The 24,831-nt window shown below is 49.5% G+C and overlaps 1 protein-coding gene and 1 non-coding gene across 15 annotated transcripts in view; both read right to left on the bottom strand.

The window, feature by feature from the left end:
* The window catches only part of MINDY4 (MINDY lysine 48 deubiquitinase 4), a 108,483-nt gene extending 94,277 nt beyond the window's left edge, over window positions 1–14,206 (bottom strand). For 5 of the 14 annotated variants that reach the window (XM_074340951.1, XM_074340953.1, XM_074340958.1 and 2 more), the window contains exons 1-4: window positions 12,605–12,785; window positions 8,604–8,723; window positions 4,827–5,062; window positions 2,785–3,031 (exon numbers count right to left, since the gene is read on the bottom strand). In XM_074340951.1, the coding sequence (XP_074197052.1) occupies window positions 2,785–3,031; window positions 4,827–5,062; window positions 8,604–8,723; window positions 12,605–12,667 (666 nt within the window). In that variant the 5' untranslated portion in view covers window positions 12,668–12,785. Of the gene's footprint in view, window positions 1–2,784; window positions 3,032–4,826; window positions 5,063–8,603; window positions 8,724–12,604; window positions 12,790–13,993 lie in introns of those variants that run through there. The other 9 variants (XM_074340952.1, XM_074340960.1, XM_074340954.1 and 6 more) reach the window with 6 other exon arrangements.
* Window positions 8,151–8,254, bottom strand: LOC141567057 (U6 spliceosomal RNA). Its single transcript, XR_012489453.1, has one exon. It is a non-coding gene; the product is annotated as a U6 spliceosomal RNA (small nuclear RNA).
* Window positions 14,207–24,831: the final 10,625 nt, after the last annotated feature.

The following is a 24,831-nucleotide window of genomic DNA, read 5'->3' as shown; positions in this document are numbered from 1 at the left end:
GATTTTTTTTCATGGGACAACTGACAGACCAACCAACTATGGTTATAGTTAGTCAGACTTGGATATTTTGCAGGCATTGCCTCAAAAATAAATTGAGCCTGTCACCTCAAGGGAGACCCATGATGTAGTGGTGTCAGTGAAGAAATACAAGTTTTCAGGCAAAAATGAGAATTTGGGGAAACTTTTATCTGCCACTGTGAGTTTGGGTGCTTCACAATCCTTAACGCCTTTTCTGAGTTGGGTGGTAACTTCAACAGATGTGATTTTCTTAATGTGTTTTTGTTTGTGTGTTTGTGTGTGTAATGAAACGTGTCAATATTCAGAAGATCTATATAACTCAGTAAACCAATATTTTCCAAGTGACCATGCATCACATTACTAAATCATACAGAGGTGAAAGATCCATTCAAACTGCAAGACAGACCGAAGGAAATGGATAAAGTGCCAAAAGTTCATCAGTGTGGCTGCACATTCCACATTCAGAAACTACAACTAGTTTGTGTGTAGTAGCAAAGAATCGCCCTAGTTTTCTGAAAAGACTTCTAAAATACTTGTTTCCCTCTTCCAACTGCATATCTGTATGAGGCCAGATTTTCTTCATCTCCTTCAACCAAAATGCCATCATGCAACAGACGGAATACAGAAGTCAAATATGAGGCTTGAGCTTCCTGCTACTAAAGTCAGGCATGAAAGAGATTTGCAAAAATGTCAAGCAATGCTACGCATCTCACTACTTTTCTGTTTTGGAAAATAAAAGGTTTTTAAAACAAACATGCTGTTTGTGTTAAATGTAATTACTATTGTTATTTCTAATGACTAAACAAGTATTTTTTTAATTTCTCAGTTTTGGAGCGGCCTGTTAGCTCAGTTGGTTAGAGTGTGGTGCTCTTAACAACAAGGTTGCCGGTTCGATCCCCACCTGGGCCACTGTGAGCTGTGCCCTCCACAACTAGATCGAAACAACTACTTGACTTGGAGCTGATGGGTCCTGGAAAAACACACTTAAATAAATAATAAGTTAACAAAAAATATTTCTGTTTTAATTTCTAATATAGTAAATATCAACAGGCACAACCCACATAAACAAAAGCTCTTCGGGCTTCTCAATAATTTTAAGAGTATAAAGAGATCTTGAGACTACAAAGTCTGACAATCGCTGATCTAGTCTAAACTCTCAACCAGACAGGACCCCTTCTACAAGGTCCCCAGCAGATGGGGTATCTGGCATCCCCTGAACACAACTCGTCTAGTTCCTTCCTAAATGGCCTGTGCCATGCCACTGCTGAAGCAACGGAGAGCTCCTTACACTGGCCTCCACCCACTGGCCCTAGCTATGGTCTCTGAAGCCCCAAGCAAGTGTACATCACTCAGTCCAACAAAGGGCCACACACCACGCTCTGTGCTCACTATGGTGGAGTCCCTGCTTCCCATGGGGTTTATAGCCTAAGCTCAAGATGGCGAATAGAGCTGATCTCACTTGCCACTCCATTCCACGCATTGGGAGTAACTGCCCAACATGCCCGGGAGGTTCTGAAGTCACATCCAGACTTGGTAGGGAAAAGGGCACTGAGATCCACTAGCAATGTCTGCCACAGGCACAACATCAGGGAGCGGCATGGAGAGGTCACCTGAAGGCCACGTATTTGCCAGCCTGTGACAAGGCTATTCCTATCTCCACGTTTGAAGAAATCTCGTACATTCCGTCCTGTGTCACACTAGCCCTGTCCTCCCAAGATGGAATACTCCCGAATCTTTCCGTTTTCTCCAAACTCTTTACCTTCCTAATTCTTTTCCTCTACACATGATCTGGTTTGTGAATGTCTTTCAAGTACAAGACACTTAGGATGAAACATGATGTCTAGGTGTGGTCTGAACCACACAGAATGGAGCAGGCCTTCCCCCCTTTGACCTGAACACCAACACTGCTATACCGTCTCAGAGCCCCGGAATCCCAGAGTTCGAAAGTGCCTTAGACCTGGTCTAACAAACAAGACCACGGCCAAGAGAAATAAAGACGCTGTCTGAAAATCTCCCAAGGTGTAGGCAGAGGCAGGGGGAGGGTCCGCTTCATCTGTAAGTGGGGTTTTCTGCACTGCTGCGTCTATAGCCCGAGCCCACATCTACACACGCGGCACGTGAGATTGGAGGTGACCAGCCGTGGACGCCGACCACCGCGGTTTGGTCTGCTTATGCTCCCTGATTTATCCGATACTACACTTTGAGTTTGGGGTTTGATTTTCCTTTGTTGTTTTACAAAGTTCTTTTATACTTCCTCTCTCGTTTGGTTTAGTCTCCCCACCTGATCAGGTGCTACCACAATCTCTCCGTAAGGGACACTGTACAGTGACGGTGTTGATCTTTAGAACGCTTTATTTTGAAAGCAAAGCAAGTGAAGCTATAAGGACTGGGGGTTCTTTTTCCCTTTTAACTATCATGGTTTAAAAAAAGATGTTCCCTAGACTTGGATGGTCCCCCCACTCCTGAATTGCAAAGATAAAGCTGGGCAGATGTGTTCTGACTCGGCAAAGCAACATAAAAACATGGCATCCACCTCGTTGACAGGATGGGTAAACTGAGGGCAGGGAAGGAGACAAGGCCTGCCCAGAGTTCCACAAGATGACAGTGGAGCCAGGGAGAAAACAGAGGCAGGTGTTCTTCCCATCCCACCACCCAGATCCCCTCTTCTTGGGCTGTCTTGTGGGGTACCCCAAAATAAACCCAGGCAGCACCTTAAACCCCTGCCCCCATTCTCACTGTCCACTCTCATAATAATAATAGGAGCACCTGTGGAGAGCTGGTGGTGGGCCCGGCCATCATGCCTCGGGCGATCAGGCCAGACTTTGGCCTCATCTTCTCTCCCACCCTCTTCGTGTCCAAGGAAGGCTCTGACAACTGAAGATTGTCCATTTTCTCCCATGTAGGAGCCACAGGGGGGCTTTCAGCCAGGACCGTCTGCACGGGCTTACTTTTGTGTGGGGGCCTTTTGGATGACACAAAATTACCAAGTACATCCCCATCAAGATTGTCATGTCTGCAAAAAAAAAAAGACATTGCCATTAAATAGATTCCTCAGAGGAATCACTAACAATGATAAGAAAGTCCACATTCAACAGGCACTCATACAAGCCCATTCTCAAATCTGTGGTGACTTCTAACCAGCCAGTGCTTCATCCTTAAAGGTAAGGAACAGAAAATACTTTCATATCAGGGCAAGCCTGGCCTACAAAGTGGGACTAGGAAAAAAGAAACAAAATCAGACTTGATTCCTCAAATACCTTCAAATGTGGACTATCCTCAAATATAAAGAACATCCTTATTCCAGACCCAGGTGATTAAGGAAAACTGTAGCCCTTCAGTACAGTCATGAGATCTGTGGAGTGCAGTCCTACTGCGTGCCATGAGCTAGTGGATAGAATGCAGCAAACTTGACCTTCCCCAGCAGTGAAGGTTCAGTAAGGTTAGGTAGGCATGCCAACAGCTTCTTTTTCTGGGTTGCCTGGCATTGAAAGAGAGGAAAAGAGTAAGAAAGAAAGAAAGATAGGGTGTGTGTGTGTGTATGAGAGAGAAAGCGATCAAGAGAGACAGTGATAGCAGGAGTGAGAAATGCTTTTCAACAGAGCCGGAAGAAAATATCCATTCTCAGGAAATGAGACCCGCTCTCAGTGACAACATACAGCATGTTAAGGTTGTAATTTAACAGGACTGTTTTCCAAATGATAGAGGTTCAATCAAGAACGCCAATTCATTTTCTTCCTAAGAGTTCCTAAAGGCCTTATTTTTTCAGATTTGTCCACCCCTACAGTGTTTTGTAGCCTTTGAAGAAAATCCTAACAAAGCAAGCCCCTGACCCACAGGAATCATGGAATTTAAATGAGACATTTTGAATCATAAGCATTCTCCATCACAAAGGTCCATCCCCATGGCCCCCAGAGGAAAGTAACAGTGCTCTGTGACAGGAATTCTGAAAGGCTGAATAATGGCTCCCCAAAGATGTCCACATCCTGACCCCTGGAATCTGTGAATACGTTACCTTACGTGGATAAGGGTTAAAGATCTGTGGTTAAGTTAAAGATCTTGAGATGGGGAGATTATCCCACATTATCTGGGTGGGCCCAGTGGAAACACAAGGGTCTTTATTAGAGGGAGACAAGAGGATCAGAGTCAGGAGGAAGGGACATGATGACAGAAGCAGAGGTTGGAGTGTGATGCTCTGAAAATGGAGGAAGCGGCCACAAGCCAAGGAGTGCAGGTGGCCACTAGAAGCTGAAAAAGAAAAGGAAACAGATTCTCCCCTCAAAGCCTCTAGAAGGAGTAAGCCCAACTGATACCTTGACATTAACTCAGTGAGACCGATTCTGGACCTCCAGACCTACAGAACTACAAGATAACAAATTTGTGTTACTTTAAGACGGCACGATGCCTTATATGTCAACTTGGCTAGGCTACGGTGCCCAGTTGTTTGGTCACATACTACCCTAGGGAGTGCCATGAAGGTATCCTTCAGAGGGTATTAACATCTACAATCAGTTGACATAAAGAAGATTACCCTAGATAATGTAGGTGGGCCTCATTCAATCAGTTGAAAGCCTTACGAGCAAAAATTGAGGTTTCCCAGAGAAGAAGTAATTCTGCCTCAAGCCTGTAACACAGAAATCCTGCCTGAGTTGCCAGAAGGCCAGTCCGCTCTACAGATTTCAGACTTGCTAGCCCCTGCAATCACAAAAGCCAATCTCTGGAGAACCCTGAATGTTACAGCCACTGAGTTTATAGTAATTTGTTACAGCAGCAATGGGAAACTAATCCACAGTGTAAATGAGAAGAGATACCTGGCTTTGCTTGTTTCTGACAGTGATGTTCTCCACACTGCCTCTTCATCTGCAAGGTTGTATATATTTACCAGCGTGGTCTCTGAGCACCTCAATGGTGATTTGTTATTTTTCTTTGCAAATGAGAGTGCAGGGATTGGTGTTTCCTGAGTAACATTCTTAGCAGTATTTCCAAAGTGATCCAGAAAGTATCTGGTCATGAGTTCAAGGCTGGTTTTTAGAGGATTTTCCTTTGCCTATCAGTGGAAGAAAAAATATCATTAATTGTATAGACAGTTTAAGAGAAAGGGTGGAAAAGACGGCCATCCTAATTCTTTGACATAATTTTATCAACTTCTCACTCATTCATACACTCTTTCAGGAAACATCACTGACTACTTCTGTGAAGGACTGTGTTACCACACAAAGATGAAGACAAAAATTTCTACCCTAAAAGAACCAGCATCCATTACATGAGTCAGGCAATTCAATTTCAATTCAAATTTCCTCTTGGGTTTTTTCTCCTAGGAATATCTTTGTAAAATATATATCATTTTACTTAAAAAAATTAAGCCTTTAGGGACTGATAATTCTACAAGTTTATAAACATTTGGGGCCTGAATATTCTCTTAGTTTGTGTGCTTTGCATCTAACATTGGACATTAGGGAATACGGGGACAGTACAGGAGCAAATTAACTGCAAAGAGCACAGACAGGCAATCAGTATCGACTCAGTTTACACCCCAATTTTAAAAACAAAATAAAATGAAACTCTTCAGTAGTGGGTTTTGGAAATAAACGATATCAGTATTTCCCAACCCTGAATGTACCAAATATTACCTTTGGAGATTTTTTTAAATACACATTTCCAGGCCCCACTGACTCTTACTAAGCTAGAATCACAAAGGTTGGAGACCTGAATTCTTTTAAAATTCCCCTAAGTAATTTGGATAGACACGGTTACACAAGCAGCAATCCAGAGGCTGCCCTCAAGGACCGGGCCATGTAACTGTGTTAGTCCCCACCTCCCTTGCCTGGGAACACCAGGCCCTTGGGAAGTGACGCCAGATGTGGGGCACTCAGGGGGGTTGCAATCAGAGCAATAAAGTACCTGACAAAGAACCTGGCACAGAGGGGGACTTGGGCATGTCCAGGCCTTCTCCCTTCCTGTTCCCCTGGTCTACACAGCAGAACTCAGCAACCGAGACCCACAGCCAAATGGGTTATGGCCAAATTCAACAGAGTTATCAGGCAGGCAAAATCAGGGTGTGGTTTTATTGAATTATTTTCAGTATGGGTTCCAAAAAAATATTTTGTCTAAGTCTGAATGAAACTTACAAGGAAGAGAGACTCAGGGGAAAGATGTTATAAAATTTATTTCGGCCTTTTTTTTTCCAATATAATAGACTTAGGGCCCTGGATTACCTGGATTATATTTAATGGCTTTTCATGTCACTTTGCTCATAATAGACACAGCCATTATATGACTCTAGACCTCATTTCTCAAAACCTCAATTTACATAGGCATCTATTGTATACTTAATAGGGAAAGACAAGTTACTGGAATTAACATTAATTCGCAGGGCTTCCCTAGAATCACGTTAGCTTTGTCCACATGTCAAAGTCATTATGCAATGGATAGATTAATAAGTATTTTTTCTGTAAAATATAAACTCCAATTCATTGTAGAACAGCTAGTTACCACTGTATAAATCAAATAATCAAGGTACTTATCAAGCGCTAATAAAAGTAGCTCAAGTGTTTTAAGATAATGGTTCCTCTAGGGAGACTACAGTATAGTGAAGAAATAAAAATAACATGAATGGCAAAGATACTCCTAGGAAATTAGGTAAAGTTACATTTACATAAAAATCCCACTGTAGCAGAGTGGTTATTGGAATTCTCTGGTTCACTGTCTCACTCTCAGCGGAAAAATCTTTCTGAGATGTGCAGTCCAGTTTCCTGCCTTAAAGTGCCGCAAATGAACATTTCTGGATATCTGCTGCCTGGGTCAACTGTCTTCTTTCTAAAGGACTTCAGCTGAGCACGTACAGGAGGTGGAAGAGCCTGAGCGTCACCCCACGACTCAGAGGACAAAGGGATGTCTTTACTGAGCCTCTGATGAGACTACCTGGCTGCCATTGCCCTCCCCCCCCCAGGAGGAGCACAAGGACGTCCGGCAACCTGAACAGTCCTACAGGTTGATACCAGTTGGCTGAACTTTATGGGTTTGCCTGCAATTCCCCGCTTCACTTCATTGAAGGAAACTTGGCCTAAGTTCCTCCTTGGGCGATGATGTGCACAAGGGCGGTTTTCAAGCTGTGCTGAGGTTCTGCCAGGTGTTCCAGAAACAGCCTTGGAGGGTTGTGGGGTGTCTCAGCCCCATACCAACCCAATCTGCTAAGATTACACTTGAGCAAAGGGTTACAATTAAAGTCAGCTTAACTGCCATTACTGCGCTAGAACTGGGAATTAGAAGAGTTAGTTCTAGACTCTCCCCCACCCTGTAACTGCCTATGAGACCATGACGAGCCACTTGGCTCTGGCTCACAGCACCCCGGCGTGGGGGGGCGGTCCCATTCTATCAGCGGTTTAAAAGCTGCATAGCTCAGGCCTGAGGGGCTGCCCCAGAAAGCCAAGAAGGCAGAATCTCTTCATTCCCTCTTCAAACAGGGCTGCTTCCTTTCGTTGTTTTGCATATTGGAATTCTGCAGGGGATATCATTTTATTGCCTTTTAAAAAAAAAGTTGTGATAAATGCTAAATTACGTGATCATTAGGTTCCTTCCAACTCTGATACTACGCCTTACCATAAGGCAACATCTGCTGGAGAGCCCATTCTTAAATCAAACAAAAGATTCTGTCTTCGTAACAGAAAGAGCAATTAATTCAGATGGCAGCTTCAGTCAGTCAGTCATATAATCCACAAGTACTGACTATTTGCTATGTCATCAGGCGACATGTTAAGTATGGAGATACAACAGTGAACAAAAGAGACGCCATCTCTAGCCTCCTGCTGTGTTCAAGGTGGTAAGGGAGGCGGGACTAATTAAATAACCACACAAACACTCATAGTATTATAAGGGCGCTAAGTACAACAAACGAAAACTGCAGGGAGCCATGAAAGCTTGTGAGGGGGTGAGGGCATTGAGGCCGGGGTTCAGGGAAGTCTCACCCATTCTCGATTCCAGTGCACCTGGGTGAGCTGAGCCAAAGCCTCACTTCTGCCTGAATGAAAGGTCACAATCGACTTCAGAAGAAAGTATTACTCGGAACTGAAGGCAACCTTACGCAGGCAGGGAATGGAAATTCTTATGTTTTTATTTTATTCTTTATTTTTCTTATTAAAAATATGGAACGCCTCACGAATATAAGCGTCATCCTTGCGCAGGGGCCATGCTAACTTCTATATCATTCCAATTCTAGTATATGTGCTGCCCAGGTGAGCATGGGAATGGAAATTTTTAGTATAACTGACTACTATATTCTTAAGTACCGTCTGATTAAAAACAGCCTCACGGAGGAGGAGGAGGGAGCGGATGGAATAACTATTACGGGTTCGGGTTCAAAATGAACCTCATGGCTGCGCGTGCGCGCTATGTCCATGTGGGCGGCCCGAAGGCCCAAGGATGAAAACCCGACGCACACTTGGGATTTGTGAGCCCTGGGCTGCGTCTCCTTCTCCCTGCCTGCAGGTGTGGCCAGCCTCCGATGGCTTGGCAGAGCCCATGAGTGCTTTGACATTGCCAAACGCAGTTCCAGAACATGACGCCACACGTTCAAAGCACAAAGCATGTACCTTGTTCTCCTTGTAGAGCAATTCAAGATGTAAAGCCTTGCGGAGGTCGTTCCTGCTGTTTATGCTGAGATCAGAGCGTGGGCGTTCCTGCTCCATGGTCACACGTGTCTTCTGTAAGCCCTGAGGGAAGAAATCTGAGTCATTATTTCTATTTTAAATCAAAGCCTTCCGTTCTCTGACGCAGAGTCTAAACAAAAGGCTGATGTTCGTTATGATCATTCTTATCCCGCCTTCCTCGCAAAGATACTGCAAAGACCAAAAACTGAGTGAAGAAGTTATGTTTATATGACCTTTACACTTGACACCATCTTCACAATTACTATTCTGAATAGTAATAGTAAGAGAGGGCCCCTCTCTGCTGGATAACAGTGTGTCAACAGTTCAGATGACCCTATGGGCTGACCTATGCTCGGCTGGCATTGTCAGACCGTTTTACAGATAAGGAAAGTGAAACTCAGGTAACTGACTCACCCAAGGCTGCTCAGCAGCCCCGGTGTTTGGCTGTAGGTGTGGGGCTGCAGAATATGAAGTTTTAAAAGCAAATAAAAGGAAAAACATAAACAAAAGACCAATATTCATGACCTTGTTTTTTCAAATGGGAAGCCAGGGTTGATTTTCCCAAGGTAACACTGCGGGATCACATAGCTGGGGTTCTGACCGCCCCCGCCTGTGACTCCGAGATACTGGGACCCAGGACCACAGGAAGCTGCTTTCCATCATCCATCCTTGAACTCCCAGAAGGCCCAGCTAAGACACACTTTGGCAATGGGAACTGCTGTTCTCCCTAAAGCCTGGCTTCTTCATTGGAAAAACGGCTACAGCAGCTGCGGCTGCCCACCTCACCAGGCCACGATGATTCCTGAATGGTGGAGGATGAGGCAAAGATGCCTCACAAACAGTTCAGCCTGGCGTAAAGGGAGCCCTTTGCTCTTGAAGGTTCCAACCCCAGTGCCAGGAAGACCTCACCATCTGCCCTCCCTTTGTGTTCAGATTTTTGCAGAGACTCCGGGAAAACAAGACAAAACCTGCTGCCTGCCATGAATTGAAGTAGGAAGAATCTGAAACAAGAGGTATGAACACAATATACCTTGAACCAAGGAGAATAAAAAGAAAGCCTTACGGAGGGGAGACAGAAAGAAATGGGACACGCCTGGGGCATTAGGAAGTCAGCTGGAAGGACAGGTGAGAGCGGAGAGCAAGCACCAGCATTTCATCCGGGCTTAGCCATGGCTTTCCCACCAATCAAAGTGATGTGGAAACCTCTATAATGAGGGCCCATCTCTGCTGGATAACAGTGTGTCAACAGTTCAGATCAGCAAGTCTTGGCACATTTAGCAAACTCTCCAGGACTACGGTGCACGCTGGCATTTGAAAACCACTGGGGTGGTGGACGAGGACCCTCGGGAGACCTCCTCCCATCCAGCCCACTTAATCTTCATTCACTCAATAAACATTTGCCATGCGCCTACTATGTGCTAGGCTGTTTTAGATGCAAGAGATACAGAAGGAAAAAGACAAAGTACCCCCCCCCATGGAGCTGACATTCCAATGGGAAAGCAGACCATAAACAAGGGGTAAATTTATAGTACGGCAGTTGCTCATATACAATATGATGGAGACAAATAAAACAGAGAGAGCAGATATAAAGAGGAAGGACACAATTTGAGAGCATCATCCACGTGTTCACTCCTATCTTCCAGTTTCCCCATCAATGATCTGAAAGGAATGAACCACTAGTCCACTGGTTCAGCTGCTGGAGGCAGAGAAGCGAACAGATCAAAGTCCTAGCCCTCATGGAGCTTACATTCTATAGGGAAAAGCCAACAAGTATTATATGCTATGGGGGGAAAAAAACATAGCAGAGTAGGAGATAGCGAGTGGGCCAGGAAGGAGCATGGGGAAGGGTTGCTACTTTATAAAAGGTGGCCAGGAAAAGCTTCATGATTAGGTGATATTAGAGCAGAGACGTGAGAAAAGTAAGGGAGCAGCCCATGCAGACACTCGGGGGAAGAATGTTCTAGATAAGGAAACAGCAAGTGCAAAGTCCCTGTGGCAGTCACAGGAGGCTGGTGCAGCTAGAGCCGCATGACCAGGGACAGTGGCAGGAAATGAGGTCAGAAAGGTCACCCAAGTCAGGGAAGGTCTCGTCAGCTTTTGTGAACTGAGTGGCTACTGGAGGATTTGAAAAGAGGAGCACCCTGGACTGACATATATTTGTATAGGACCACTTAGCTGCTACACTGAGAACAGATTGTCGGAGGCAGGGGAGTAAGCAGAAACCACTTAGGAGGCTCCTGAACAACAATGCATGTGAAAGATGGAGGTGGCTTGGACCAGGGTGGTGGCAGCAGAAGTAGAAAGAAGTGGCTACCTTCTCTATGTGCTCTGAAGGTAAAGCCAACAGATTTACGATTATGAAGCATCCACCCAGCTCAGGTAGCGGCTCTGTGGACCTATCTAGTAGGTGAGACAGGCAGATGTATAAACTATAACATGAGCACCAGTGAGCAAACCACCGACAAGATGAGTCAGCCATTCCAACTGGCGTTACCTGAGAAGAACTCTTGAAGGACATGAGACTTGGGCGGGCTATGGGTGGAAAAGGGAAAAGCATGTGGAAGAAGCTAGAAATGAGACTGGGATGGTAAGCTGGGGTCAAGCTATAAGGGAGCCTTGGATATCAGGTGAGGACTCATGAAAGTAAAGGCCTGAGGAAAACTCTGAGAGTTCTGCGTGGTGGCCAGACTTGAAAGAAATGATGGTAGCGGTCAACCACACAGGGCGTGTCACTGATATCCAAGGTCTGGCAGGGACTCGGTGATGGAAAGTCAATTAGCCATAAAAACGGAGCAGATGCAATGAAGCCACATGCATTTACATTATTTTTAAATAAAAGTACACGTTTAAAAAACAAAAATAGACTTTCAAAACAGGTGCACATCAGAGATGGGGGGAGACAATACTGAATACCTCCTGTGTGCCCCATATGACGCTTGGGAGTTGCCCATATATCATCAATCCCCATTATAAATCTGCCAAGGGTAAATCTTCTTATTCCTGGTTTACAGATAAGGAAATTGAGGCAGGGAGTCCCTACCCAAGCTCACACTGCTAGCTATAGGGGGTATTTGAACTGCTCTATCTGACTCCAAAGCCCTTCCCTTTCCTCTGTTCAAAACATTGTTTATTTTGTTTGTGTGTTTTAATCCCAGACAATCGCCCTTTACCCCACCCAACACCCAGCAGGACACCAGGTGGACACCACACACATGGCAGGTGGCTTGCCTTTAGTCACTTTGTTTAGGAGTAATCGGTGCTGTCCCGACACTCCGGTTCACCTTCACCCCCAGCCACCTCTTTCCCAGGCTTCCCTCACCTGCCCTGGAAGGGCAGATGGGAGCTAAGGACCTCCCCAACTTTGTAGTATTCCCGAAACTCTCCTGGGACAAGACAAAGGAGAACTTAAAAATAAAAAAGACGAAGCTACTGAACTGTTGATGAATGTGGCTGAAAGATCTGACTGTCAAGAACTAGTGTTTAGCCCTTTGGGCTCCCTTTTGGGGGCAGTTCTTCCTGACGGGATTTAAGTCCTGGGATGGGTTCGTCATGGAGATGGGCAGCGAGGCTTGGGCCGGGACTGCCTGCTGTGTCCCCGGAGCCAGAGCAGGGAGAACGGAGCTGGGCCACGTCCCCTCCGCAGCCTCCTCGGCCCGCCGGCCGACCAGGGCGGGAGATGCCTTGGGAGGGCGGCCGCTGTCTTGCCCATCTTTGCGGGAAATGCGCGGTGACAGAAAAGGCTCCTGGGAGATGTAGTCCTACCAGCCCGGGAAAGTGGAGCTTTTGTCGGGCATCTCTCTCTGGGGCCTGCAGCGGGCAGGGCAAGGCTTCCCGCCCACCCCCCCAAATGTGCAGAGGTTGCAGGGGTACTCCCCAGACTGCGCCCCACCCCCATCCCCCAATTAGAGGAATTGCCCAGAGGTGTGGAGGGCGGTGCCACGTACCTTTCTGCTGAGGAACTCCCTGACCAGAGAGGCGGCCACCTCCTCCACGAAGAGGCTGTCCATGCTACCGGCTCTGCCCACGAGGCCGCGGCCGCGCAGCCCCCAGCCCCTGGGTCGGTTGGCCAGTATGGCCGTGTTGCCTTGGCGACGGTGTCATCCGCTCCCGGAGAACTCCTCCCCTTCCCTGGGAGCCGGAGGGCGGGAAGGCAAACGGGAAGGGGAGGAGCGTCCTTTAAACTCGCTTCTGGGAGCGGGAGGCAGAACCCGCAAGGCGAAACGCCCAGTGCAGTCGAGGGGCTGGATCGTGGACTGCGGGCTGGGGTCTTGGCTCTGGCCCTGTCCATCTGTGTGGCCTAGAACAAGTCACTGCTCCAATCTGAGTCTCCATTTCCCAAGATGAGAAATGGGGAGAATGCCTGCCTCCTTGTTCCGGAGGAGTAAACCCCCAGCCAAGTGACCCCTAGTAGAAAACTAGCACCACAGCTGGTTCCTGGGCTCACCGAGGCCGATTGACCTGCGCTGGCCTGGACTGCGAGGGTCATGGAAGCCCAGTACTCTGCCTACTCAGTGCTGACATTAAGGTCCACGTCCCTCCCCCGGTTAGTGCCTGTTTTCTCATAACCAGACTATTAGTTATTAAGCACCATGCATTTAACACACACATTATCACATCTTTAATCCTACCGCTTCCAGGCAAGATGGTAACTATTGGCCCCATTCTTCCAAACAAGACACTGAGATTGAAAAAGCTTTAGATTTTGCTGAAGCCCACACAGCTAGGAACAGGCAAAGCTGGTGTTCCAGCCACACCCATGCCTTCGCCAGCACCATCTTCCCCAAACTCAGTCACTTGGGTACCACCTTCACCATCTTGGCCCCACCTGCACATCACCTAGTGTATTAGTGTGCTAGGGCTGCCATAGCGAGTACCAGAGAACCGGTGGCTTAAACAGCAGAAGTGTTTCTTCTCACAATGCTGGAGGTTAGACGTCCAAGATCCCCAGAAGAACTTTTACGAAGTCATATGTCTCCCAAGACCCTCCTTGCCCACGTAGCCAGCCAGCTCCAGACACGGATGACATGTTCTCTCTGGGGTATAGGAGGGGCATTGGCTTTTGTCCACCCAAGTCTGGCCCACACAAAGCCCCTAATGCTCTGAACTGCGGCCTGGGCCTCTCGCTGAGCCTTCAGCTCCCAATGTCCCAATCCCAGTCCTTCCTCCACCAAGCAGCCTCCCAAAGCAAACGCAGTCATGCCTGTACCCTGTTGAAACCCTGGCCGACATTGTAAGGTCCCAACGCAGCAAGAGACCCCCCCACCCCCTGGCTGCTGCCTCGTGCCCTGCAGACACCATGCAGAGCTCCCTGAACCAGTTGAACGATCTCCTACCTGCACGTCCTTGCTACACAGGATTCTTTCTCTCTCCTCCAACCCATGTTCCGGCTCTGAACAGCTTCCCACACGGTGTGCAGGAAACGGCAGTGATAGAAGGGTCTAACCGGACCCCCTTGCCCGGGGAGAAGGGCAGCCTCCATTTGCTATTCTGCTGCTGAAACTAGTATTTTCCAACCCACTTCCACTGTGCTTTTTGAGGTCCCGCTGCCTTCTGTCAGAGGTCAGTGACCTGCGAGTCCTCTTTCCACCACCAGCTGGCTGGGTCTTGGGATCCTGGCTGCAGAGATGGGACCATATGAGATGGCAATGGCTCCCCATGGCCACGAGAGGGCAGTGCAGGGCAGAAAGCTGCCTGCAGAGGTGCAGGGAGGGGCCTCCTTAAGAAAGATAACTGCTTGCTCAGAGCACCTTTTGACCCATCGAGGCTCTGCCAGGCCTCACCTAGCAGAGAAGCCATAAGCTGGAGCACACAGAAGAGCCTGGAAACCCTTGGACAGGCAGGGCCTCTGTGAAGCCAGAACCCTCCTGTCTCTGCGGGTCCCGGACACTGAATTTTAGCTAGGGCCTGGGAGACTAGGGCTTTTCAAACTAGTGTGCACATGAGTCACCTGGGAGCTTGTTAAACTACGGATTCTGATTCAGTAGGGCTGAGCCAGTAGGGCCTGAGATTCTGCATTCCCAACAAGCACCCCCTCGCCCGGGGACGTCGATGCCGCTGGTCCGAGGACCCTACTTTGAGTAGCAAGGCAGCAAGGAATGCATCTTGAATTCTGACTTTTCCCTGAAATAATGGGGTTCTGGGGCACACCTTGGAGTTGGCACACCTGACTTCTCTGGCTCTTATCTCCAGGTAAGAGAGGAAGGAGGGCCCAGTGCTCTGTACAGAAAACATCCCCTATTCCCCTTCTGGGGGAGGGGTTCCCCTGCTACCTCTGCACATTTGGGCTCCAGCTTTCAGAGCTGGTGGCTCCTAAGGAGGTCAGCAGGGGCTGGAGGACCCCTAGGAGTTCACTGGGATCTGGGGAGCCCCAAGGAGGTGAGGACTTAGGGAGCCCTAAGAAATCTGTGGGGGCAAGGGAACCCCAGGAAGGTAGTGAGGTCTGGGGGCCCCGAAGGAGGTCAGTGGGGACTGTGGGGTGTGCAGGCAGAGGCTGAGAACTGCTGCAGGATGGTGAAGAGAGACTCCTGCAGCCCAGCATACACACAGTGGGAACCCGGTCCAGAGGAGGTAACTTCTGGGCTTCCCTTTAGACCTGAAGACCAGGTCACTCAGGCCGAGGGTGGGGGCATGCTGTGGGTGTGACTGGCTGCCTCTGGGAAAGGGCACAGGCAGGGCAAGCAGTGGGCGAGAGGGAAAGGAGCAAGGCCCACTGACAGTCAGTGAGGGCTCCTGCAGCAGCTGGTGCTGGTGTGGGCTTGGAGGGGTTTCCACAGGCAGAGGTGCCAAACAAAGGGCTGCAGGCCGGGGGCAGGGACAATGGGGACGGGCTGATAGTCCTGGCAGAGGGATTGGTGCGATCAAAGGCAACGGGAAGGTAGGAGGGAGTGATTTGCCTGGATCAGGAAGGCTGGGCAGCTGGTGGGTGCAGGCCTAGCAGACAGGAGACTGGAGAAACAGGATGGGTCCCAATAAACAGGTGTCACATGCCAGGACTCCTGATGGCTCTTCCTTGGGAAGGGGAGGGCCAGGGGCAAAGGAGGCAGAGATGCTTATCTGCGTACATGGAAGACTTTCTGGTGGAGGCAGCAGTGAAGGGCCTTGGCCTGGGTGTGCACCAGAAAGGAGGGGGCACGGGGGTGTTCCCAGAGGGAACATGGCCTGGAAATACTGTGTAGATGTGGCCGCTCCTGCTGGAGAGCACAGCTGAGACCAATGGGGCCCGTGTGGCTACAGACAGAGCAAGTGAACATCTGTAATTAAGTGAGAAATCCATTTCCTGCTGTTGTTAGACGACCCAATATGCTGAAAGAAAAGCAATGTATTTTTCTTTGTAATGATAACTTCTGGATCTGAGAAAGATGTTGGCTGTCAATTCTGCGGGCCAGCAAAACACACCCTCCACCTCTTCCCTGGACTTACAGTGCTCATTTTAGACCTCAAAAGGCATAACTGCTTGTTTTTTCTTCAAGACCACAGAGCTGGAAATCTTTTCTACTGTGGCAGCAAAGGCAGAAACCTCCTGGAAATCCATTAAGACAGCCTAGCATTTGGTTTTCAGACAGCCAAATAAACCTCTTTGCTCCTGCACTGCCATGGTGATGGGGAGTGGAAAGGCGACAGAATCCCAAAGCCATCAGATGGGCACTATGGCTGGAACCCACCCACTGTTCACCCTTCCCCAAAAACTGGCAGGAAAAGAGATCCCAGTGGAGGCAGGACCTTGGAAGACCATGGAGCACCCAGTTCAGATGGGAAAACTGAGGCTCTGAGAGAGGGGAACAGCCCGAGGGCTCAAAGCTGGGTGGTAAAGCATGTGTCGTGGTTTCAGCCAGCAGTGAGGAGCCCTGGACTCCAGGCCCAGCTGGACCTCTCATCAGCTGTGTGGCCTTGGGTGGGTCATGTGACCTGGCAGTGGCTCCCCATAGGCAGGTGGTGAAAGGAAGGGGTCGGAGGCTTTCTCCTCTCCATCTCAGCATTTCTCCTACACAGAGGAAGTCTTTGGGCAGGAGAAGTGGGTAATGACAAAGGACTGCAGGAGGACCAGGTACTGAGGGCTGGAGCGACGTGGCCACCAGCTCCCAGTTCCTTTCCTTGCCTCAGTTTCCCCAGCCACACCAAGACAGCAAGGACAGACATGAAGCTAGAACACAAGGAGGCTGGGCTTGCTCAGAAATGAGGTGCTGAGTTGGAGGTAGGCTGTCCAGGCTCCAGTTGGGCTGGAGCAGCTGTTCCCCAGGAGTTCCTCCCGGCCCTAATATTTGCTTCTTCTGGGTCCCTGTTCTGGGGCAGGATCTCTGCTCCTCTTTTTTGCTCACCTCCTAGCTCCATGTTGTTTCAAGAGGCAGGTTTATAAGTGAGAAGGTGCTTAACTCACACGGAGGTCCCTGGAGGTGGCTCACGTCTCCCCTAAACCATGTGATTCACAGACAAGGCTGTGAGCCGCTCTGTTTTGTGCTCCGATAATTATTTAATTATTTGGAAGTGCCTGTTCTACGTCAGCCTTTCCCACTAGACCACATGTTCCACGAGGGCGAGACTGTGCCTTTCCCCCAACACCTAGCACAGTGCCAGGCACACTGAGGGAAGGCGGGACCTCGTGCCAGCAGCGGGAGCCTGGCTGCGGGTGGCCCCAGCAATGGAAAGGGAGAGGCAGAGGAATGTTCCAGGCCAGGCAGCTCTCCTTCTGCACGGGCCATGTCTGCAGGAGGGGGCAGCTGGGTGAGGGGGTAATGGGTGGGGCCTGGCTGGGCACACAAGCGTCCACTGCAATGTGGCCAAGAAGGGCCTCTAGGAGGCGGCATCTGAGACAAGAGTTAAGAGACTGAGCCAAGCAGGTATCTCAGGAGTGTCTTCTAGGCAGAGCAAACAGCCAGTGTACAGGCCCTGAGATGGCAGAGAGCCTGGCGAGTCCCAGGGACTGTGAGCGCCTGCGTGCATGCCTGTCTGTGTGTGTTTGTGTGTGTGCGTCTGTTGTGTATGAGGCATCTGTGTATGTGCAGGGGACAGACGTGCCTGCAGGATGTGTGTCGTTCCTGCAGGAACCTGTGTGTGTGTGCACATGGGCACACGTACCACGCGCGCGGAGAGCTCTGTGCACGACATAAGGCCCAGGTTCTTCCTCTGAGTGAGGTGGGAGGCACTTGAGAGAGGAGAGACGTGATCAGACTTAGCCTTAAGGCCCACGGAGGGGGGTGAGTGTGGAAGCAGCTGCTGGAGGACCTCAGGCCACTGCACGGGCCTGTGGCTGCCACCCTGGGGCCACCCCCACCCTGCCTAGGACTGCGCTCCGCAGCCTACCAAAGCTCTGTGCAAGGCACCAGGCAGGGGCATGAAAAGAGAAGGGAGGGGTGCGGCCACACGGGGGCGGCAGGCTGTTGGGCTCAGCCTGGGCCAGGGACTATTTCTCGTGCGTGTTATTGTGGAAGAACTGGGGACAGAGAGAAGGGACGCACTGGGATCAGATCAGAATCACCCTCAGGCCCCCCCTCTGCTCCGAAGGCTTTGTAAACAATGCCCCAAATAATTAAAAAGCCATCCTGCGCTCCCCCTCCTCCTGCCTCTGGGGAGGAATATTCGTCTGCAAATAAATTAAAACCAAATCCAGCAATTTGCTTGACTCCAGCTCTCACGCTGCATGGAAGCTGCCAGGTCCCTTCAAGATGCCTGTAGACCACGGTTAATGAGCTGCTCCAGAGCAGCCCTGGGGGGGTGTCTGCGCTCTGCACTGTCCACGCAGATGAGGTGAAGGGGGTTGTGGGGGTGATGAGGCCCCCACTCATCCCCAAGTCTGGTTTCTGTTGGGGCTGGGGGCTGTCCGTGTGGACGGCTCACTCAGTAAGCTCCCCTGACTCCAAGTGGCCTTGGGAAGCCGCCATTCACATTTGGGGGACAGGAAGATGGCTTTGGCAGAGCTACACTGTGGGAAGAGGCGCTGGCATTGAATGGGTTGATGTGGCAGGACTTCAAAAAGAAAAAAAAAAGGCTATGCAAATTCAAAGTGGCATCACATTATGCAACCTAAAAATATCAACAGATACCAATCTGAGCCCTGCTTCTCTAGATAGCTGAGAAACCATCTGAAGTCCCGAATTTGTCACCTCTGGACAGCCATGTCTCTCCAGAAGGGGCCGTCTTGGTGACACTAACAGGAGGCTTGACCAGGAGGGCCTGTGAGAGGCCGTGAGGTCCAGGCCCCCACCCATGACGGGAGCCAGTGGCCTCTCCCCCAGACAGTTGCTCTGGCCCGACTGCTGGTTACCCCATGGCCAAGGCACCTCATACATGAAAGAAGCCAGGGGACTCTTGGCACCTAGAAGGCCAAGTCCTGCATTCCAGGGGAATGTGTTCTACCCACCTACAGGCTCTCCAGGTGGTGGCCTCACCATACTGAGAACCAGGGCACCCCATCTTGTCCTGGCAAAAGCCTAGAGAGAAGAAGCTGGATCTCTCTCTCTCTCTGATTCATCTCTCTCTCTCTCTCTCTCTCTCTGATTCATGTTTCTCTCTCCCAGCTCACGGCTCCTGCCATTTTGCCATGTGCATCCCACACCCAGAGCACTCCATTCCCCAGAGGCTGTGACCTCCCCAATCCAGCCCCCAAAACCATTCCGGGCACCCAAGTAATCAATTCTTCCCGGACAGTGGATTCAAGGGCAGAGCCCAGGAGCCATGAGGCCTGCCTGGAAGCACAAAAGGGAGCTGGCTTAAGTGTTCTGAGCTGGGGGGCTGAAGAGGCAGTTTATCCCCCTTCTCATCTGCTTAAAGGGACAGAACTGTCTAGAACTCTGTGCCCCATCAGAGAGCTGGAATCTGATCAGATGGAGTTGCTCCCCACTACCTCCTCAGAGAGGATTTTCTGGGCAAATGTTGCTGTCAAGTTCTTGTTGGCAGGTAATAGAGGGTCATAGTAGTAGCAGCTGTCAATTATGAAGCACCTACTATGTGCCAGGCACTGAGTTTCTGTTGTTGACTAATTTCCACTTAAGCTAGGTGCCATTATTCTGATTTTACAGACAAGGCAACTAAAAGTTGGTGAAGTCAAGAAATTTGCTGAAACTCACACAGCTGTCAAGTGACCTGCCTACTTGAGGTGTAGAATGTAACCCTCCCCCCATGTCATCATTACTACAATGGAACCTACAGGTATTCATTTCCTGGGGTGCTGCGACAAATTACGATGAATGTGGTGGCTTAAAACAACAGAAATGTATTCCCTAACAGTTGTAGAGGGCAGAATCCAAAATCCAGGTGTCAGCACAACCAGACTCCCTCCAAAGGCTCCTCCCCTGCGTCTTCCAAGAGTTCCTGGGGCCCTGGGCTTGTGGCAGCATAATCCGAGTCCCCGCCTCTGCCCGCACACGGCCTTCCCCTCTGTCTGTCTGTGTCTGCTTGTCTGTCCCTTAAGGCCCATCCGGCAATCCAGGACGACCTCATCTCAAGGTCTATGTCTGAATTACATCCACAAAGACCCTCGTTTTCAAATAAGATTATATTTGAAGTTTCCAGGGGCCACTACTTGCCTCACTACACTCTACAAGGGCGAGGATTTTGTCTTTCGTTCCCTGATCTGCTCCAGGAGACTAGAACCGTGCCTGATTCACGCTAGGTGCTCCATCACCACTTCTCGGATGAACAGATGAGTATATGGACAGATAGAGTGACAAGCTGAGGATCAAAACCCGGTCTGCGGGACTCTACAACCTCTTACCTGAGGCTTCCTTGATCTCGTAAGTCATGCAACCTAGGATCACACCTGGGCTTCAACATCTCACCATTTTTCCTTTTAAAAATGACTTATTTTCTGAATCTAATCACCAGAAAACATCAGACAATTTCACAGTGGATATATCCTACAAAATAATCCATCTGGGCTCTACAAAAATGTCAAGGTCATGAGACTAGAAAAAGTTGAGGATATGCCCCAGAGGAAGGAGAATAAAGAGACATGACCAGTAAATGCAGCACGTGACCCTAGATTGGATCCTGGAGAGGAAAGAGCAGCTATAAAGGACATTATTGGGACAATGGGCCAAATTTGAATATGAAACACACAGATTAGCTAACAATGCTGTGTCGGTGTTATAGTTATGTTTCCTAATTTTAATCATTGTGCTGTGGTTATGTAAAAGAATGTTTTTGTTTTTAGGAAATGCACACTGAAGTATTTGTAGCATAATGGACATAAATATGTATGTATGTATGTATGTATGTGTGTATGTATGTGTGTAATATGTAATATACATATATATACATATAGGTGTATACACCCATATGAATGAATGAATGAATGAATGAATGAATGAATGAATGAATGAATGAATTATGATAAAATGTTAACAATTGATAAATCTGAGTAAAGCCTATCAGGGAGTTCTTTGTACTTTTCTTGCAACTCTTCCATAATTTGAAATTATTTGTTTTAAATTATATGAAATTTAAATAGGTCACATGTGAATATGTCACAAAACCCAACAGGTAGAAAGGATCCCCAGGCGCCCAAAGGCAGCCACATTTGCCAGCCCTGGGGTGTCCTTGCATTTCTCTTTGCTCCTTTGTCCCAGCTCACTCTGACACCCAGTATGAGTAGCAGTGGGTGGGGAGGGAGGAAAAGAGGGAGCAGCTGCTGAGGGGAAGAGGGAAAGGCCTCCTGCCCAGCCCTGGGGATGCTGGTAAGGCTGCTGGGAGTCAGAGGAGCACACAGGCAGCAGCCGGGACAGGGACACAACTCCTTACCTGTGCCCCAGGCCCTGTTTGGGTCCTGCCCACCCTTCCCGCCCCTGCTTCCACTGCTTCTCCATGCGTCCAGCCCCACCCAGTATGCCAGTTACATTCCCCATCAGTGGCCCCATCCAGGGGTATGTTTCATTTTCAAAATGCCCAGTGAGGGTGACTTGCATTTGTGGGCAGGGCAGGAGAGGCAGAAAGTCCTGAATGACTTGGAGAGGTTTGTTCCCATCCTCACAGCCCAGTAATTACAGTCACTCAGTAGTTACAGTCAGCCACACCAGGTCACACAACCGTGCTTTGCATGTCTTGTGCCCTCTACCCATGGGACTTCCCTCCCTGCCAGCCTGACCCGCTCACATACACACAGGAGGAGGTGGGACTTAGTCTCCTGGCAGCTCCTGGGCCTTGGTGAGGGAAGGGGAGTGCCCAGGACAATGGGCCTGGGCCTGGTAAGCAATAGGCAGACACCTGGGGCCACAGGAAGCTGAGCCCCGGGAAGACCAGCTTTCATGAAAAGCACACGGTCTCCCCAGCTTGACTTTTGCTGAGGGGCCATGGTATGGGCTCCAAGTCAAGAAACTGTACTGGGAAAGCCTTTCCAAGGAAAAGCTCCATGAATCACTGAAGACTGCCAACTGGAAAATAAGCAGAGTAACCGTTACTGAGGGCTCACTGGGTGTTCAGCCCTGTTCTGTGGACGTATCTCATTGAAGCATCACAGCACTGGGCGTAGATGTGAGTAGATACATAGGACATTCATCACATGAGGAGGGCTCCATCGTCATGACCTCATCTGAACTGAATCACCTCCCAAAGGCCCCACCTCCTAACACCATCACATTGGAGGTTAGAGCATCAACACATGAATTTCGGGGGGGAGGACACATCCAGTCTATAACAGTATGTGCAATCCTTCCTTACATTTCAGGCTGTTTCATGAGACTTCTCCAAGGAGCTGAAATGTGAGCAGGACTTTGAAGAGCAAAGCAGGGCAGGACGGTGAGCTGAGCTGTGAGGTCAGGGCGATATCTCCTCCTTTTCCACAAATCCATCATTCTGACCCCAGTAGATAGGACCCTTCCTTTGGCTAGAGCCACCCCTAGCTGCTCCTGCATCCCAGCTCTGCCCACACTGCTCTTCTCCACACTGGGCCTGGTTTCTATGGCACTGGGCTGAGTGCCTCACACAGGACTCGCACAGAGGGAAGGTGGCAGGGAACAGGCTCATGGTGCCCCGCGCAAAGGGCAGACAGTAAGCATCTTGTTGAACACAACAAAGTGCCTCCTCCACCTGGACCTCCAGAAGGATCTTGAGCTACATATGCAACTGGGGTCCTGCCCATAACCACCCTGCAGGCAGTGGAAGCACCATGGGGTCAGAACTCACCTGCCACAGATGAGTATGTCCTATACCCAGAGTAGGCTGGGCAAGTATAGAACTGAGCCCCTCTGGAGACAGGCAGAGAAACTGAGGCCCAGGGAGGTTGCAGAGTTTGTTAGGGTAAAGCTGAGTGGAATTTGAGGCTCTTCCCCAGTTCCTGTGGCCCTTCTCTACTGAAGAAGAAAATGGCAACAGGAAACAGCTGAGGACCCCAATCCAGCATGGCCTGGACACAAAGGAAACCTCAGTGAGTGCTGAATGGGTGGATGAATAGAAGTGGGTGGGAAGGAGGGAGGGATGGAGGGAAGGAAGGGGGAGAAAAGGCAAGGAAGAGTGGATGGGTGGATGGATGGATGACAGATGGATGAATGGATGCATGGATGGATGGATGGATGGATGGATGGATGGATGGATGGATGGATGTTGGGTGGATGGATGGATGATGGGTGGGTGGATGGAGGATGGATGGATGGATGGATGGATGGATGGATGGGAGGATGATTGATGGATGGATGGATGGATGGACAAACACTTATCTAAAAGATTCTGAGTAAGATGAGGGCATGCACTACATTCTCTCATCTTGGAACTGACAGAACGGCGTGAGAGTCAGGCAGGATGCCATGATTATCTGTTCATTAATTCAAGGCAGTGTAAGACGTGGTCTAGAGCATGGCCTCTGGAGTCAACCAGGATTGAAATTCCTACTCTATGATGTGTTAGCTGTGTGACCTGGGGAAAGTTACTAAACCTCCCTGAGTCTCAATTTCCTCATTCGTAAAATAGGGGTCATAAGAGCATCAATCCATGGGGTGGTTGTGAGGATTAAAGGAGATTATATGTAAAGTGCTTAACACAGTGCTTGACATATAAAAGAACTAAAAATAGTATCCCTTGTTATTATTATAAGTTATTTATGTCATGGTTACATCTGCACTTTTCTGCTCACACTGCTCTTGCCACACGGTGCCCCAGACGTGCCAGGCATGCTCCTGCCCAGGCCTTGGCACCTGCCCTGTGCCACGCACTTTCCCCAGGGAGCCTCATGCCTCCCTCCCTCACCTCCTTCATGTCTTTGCTCAAGTGTCCCCGTCTTGGAGACACCTTCCCTCACCCCTTTTAAAATTTCACCATCCTGCCCCTCCCCTGGCACTCTAATCTCCCTCCCCTGCTTTATTTCACCCTAGCACCTATCTCCATGTGCCTTGCTATGCCCTTGACGTAAACATAGTGTTTATCGCCTGCCTCCCGCAGCAGAATGTAAGATCTACGACGGCAGTGATTTTCATCCTCTGTGCCCCAGAGCTACAACGGGGCCTGACACATAGTAGGCCCTCAATAAATAGTGGTGAAATGAATAAATAATATGCTATGAGGATATGCTAGGCTTTATGCCCATGTCCAAAATCCCAGTGATCCCAGTTGAAAGGAGACAGACGTCCAGATGGAGGTAGAAACGGTTATCATGGGAACCTGCAGAAGGCATTATGGGAAAGGTGGCCTTTGCCCTAAGCGTTGGAACGCGGGGAGGATGTGCTTAGGTAGAGTGAGGAGGGGGCCATTATAGGCTGTGGGGCAACATCAGCCAAGGCCCCGCAGAGAAGAGGAAGTGGCTGGGGACCGGAAGTCCAGGGGTCCCCTAAAGCAGCCCAGCCCTGGGCAGGGCCAGGAAAGAGGTGCAGGTGCCTGTGGGGGCCACAAACCAGGTTTCTGCATAGAGTGGAGGGGACAGTGAAAGGTCGGAGGCAGCCCTGGGTGGTGGTGGGGGTTTCCCATCCCAGCCGGGCAGCCGCCCCGAGGGAGAGATAACGATCCTTCGGATCAGAGCTGCCCAGTGGAGAGGTTCCCTTTCCCAAGCAGGCTCAGACGTGAATTACCGCCTGCCTCCTTCTGCACGTCTCAGAAACTCTGGTTCTCAGCCCATGCTGGAGCTAGAGTGGGAAGGCAGAAAGCCTGCTGGGGCGATTGAAGCCTTTCACTCTAGATGAATTACACCTGGAAGTGGCCCCCCCACCCTCCCTGAGCAGTAGGACGCTGTCTTCTCCAAGCAGAGACCAGAGGAGGC

Source organism: Rhinolophus sinicus, linkage group LG09 (genome assembly GCF_036562045.2).
Source record: "Rhinolophus sinicus isolate RSC01 linkage group LG09, ASM3656204v1, whole genome shotgun sequence".
Classification (NCBI taxonomy): Eukaryota; Metazoa; Chordata; class Mammalia; order Chiroptera; family Rhinolophidae; genus Rhinolophus; species Rhinolophus sinicus.
Note: the sequence above shows the minus strand (reverse complement) of the source record. Positions and strands in the feature narration are given on the sequence as shown.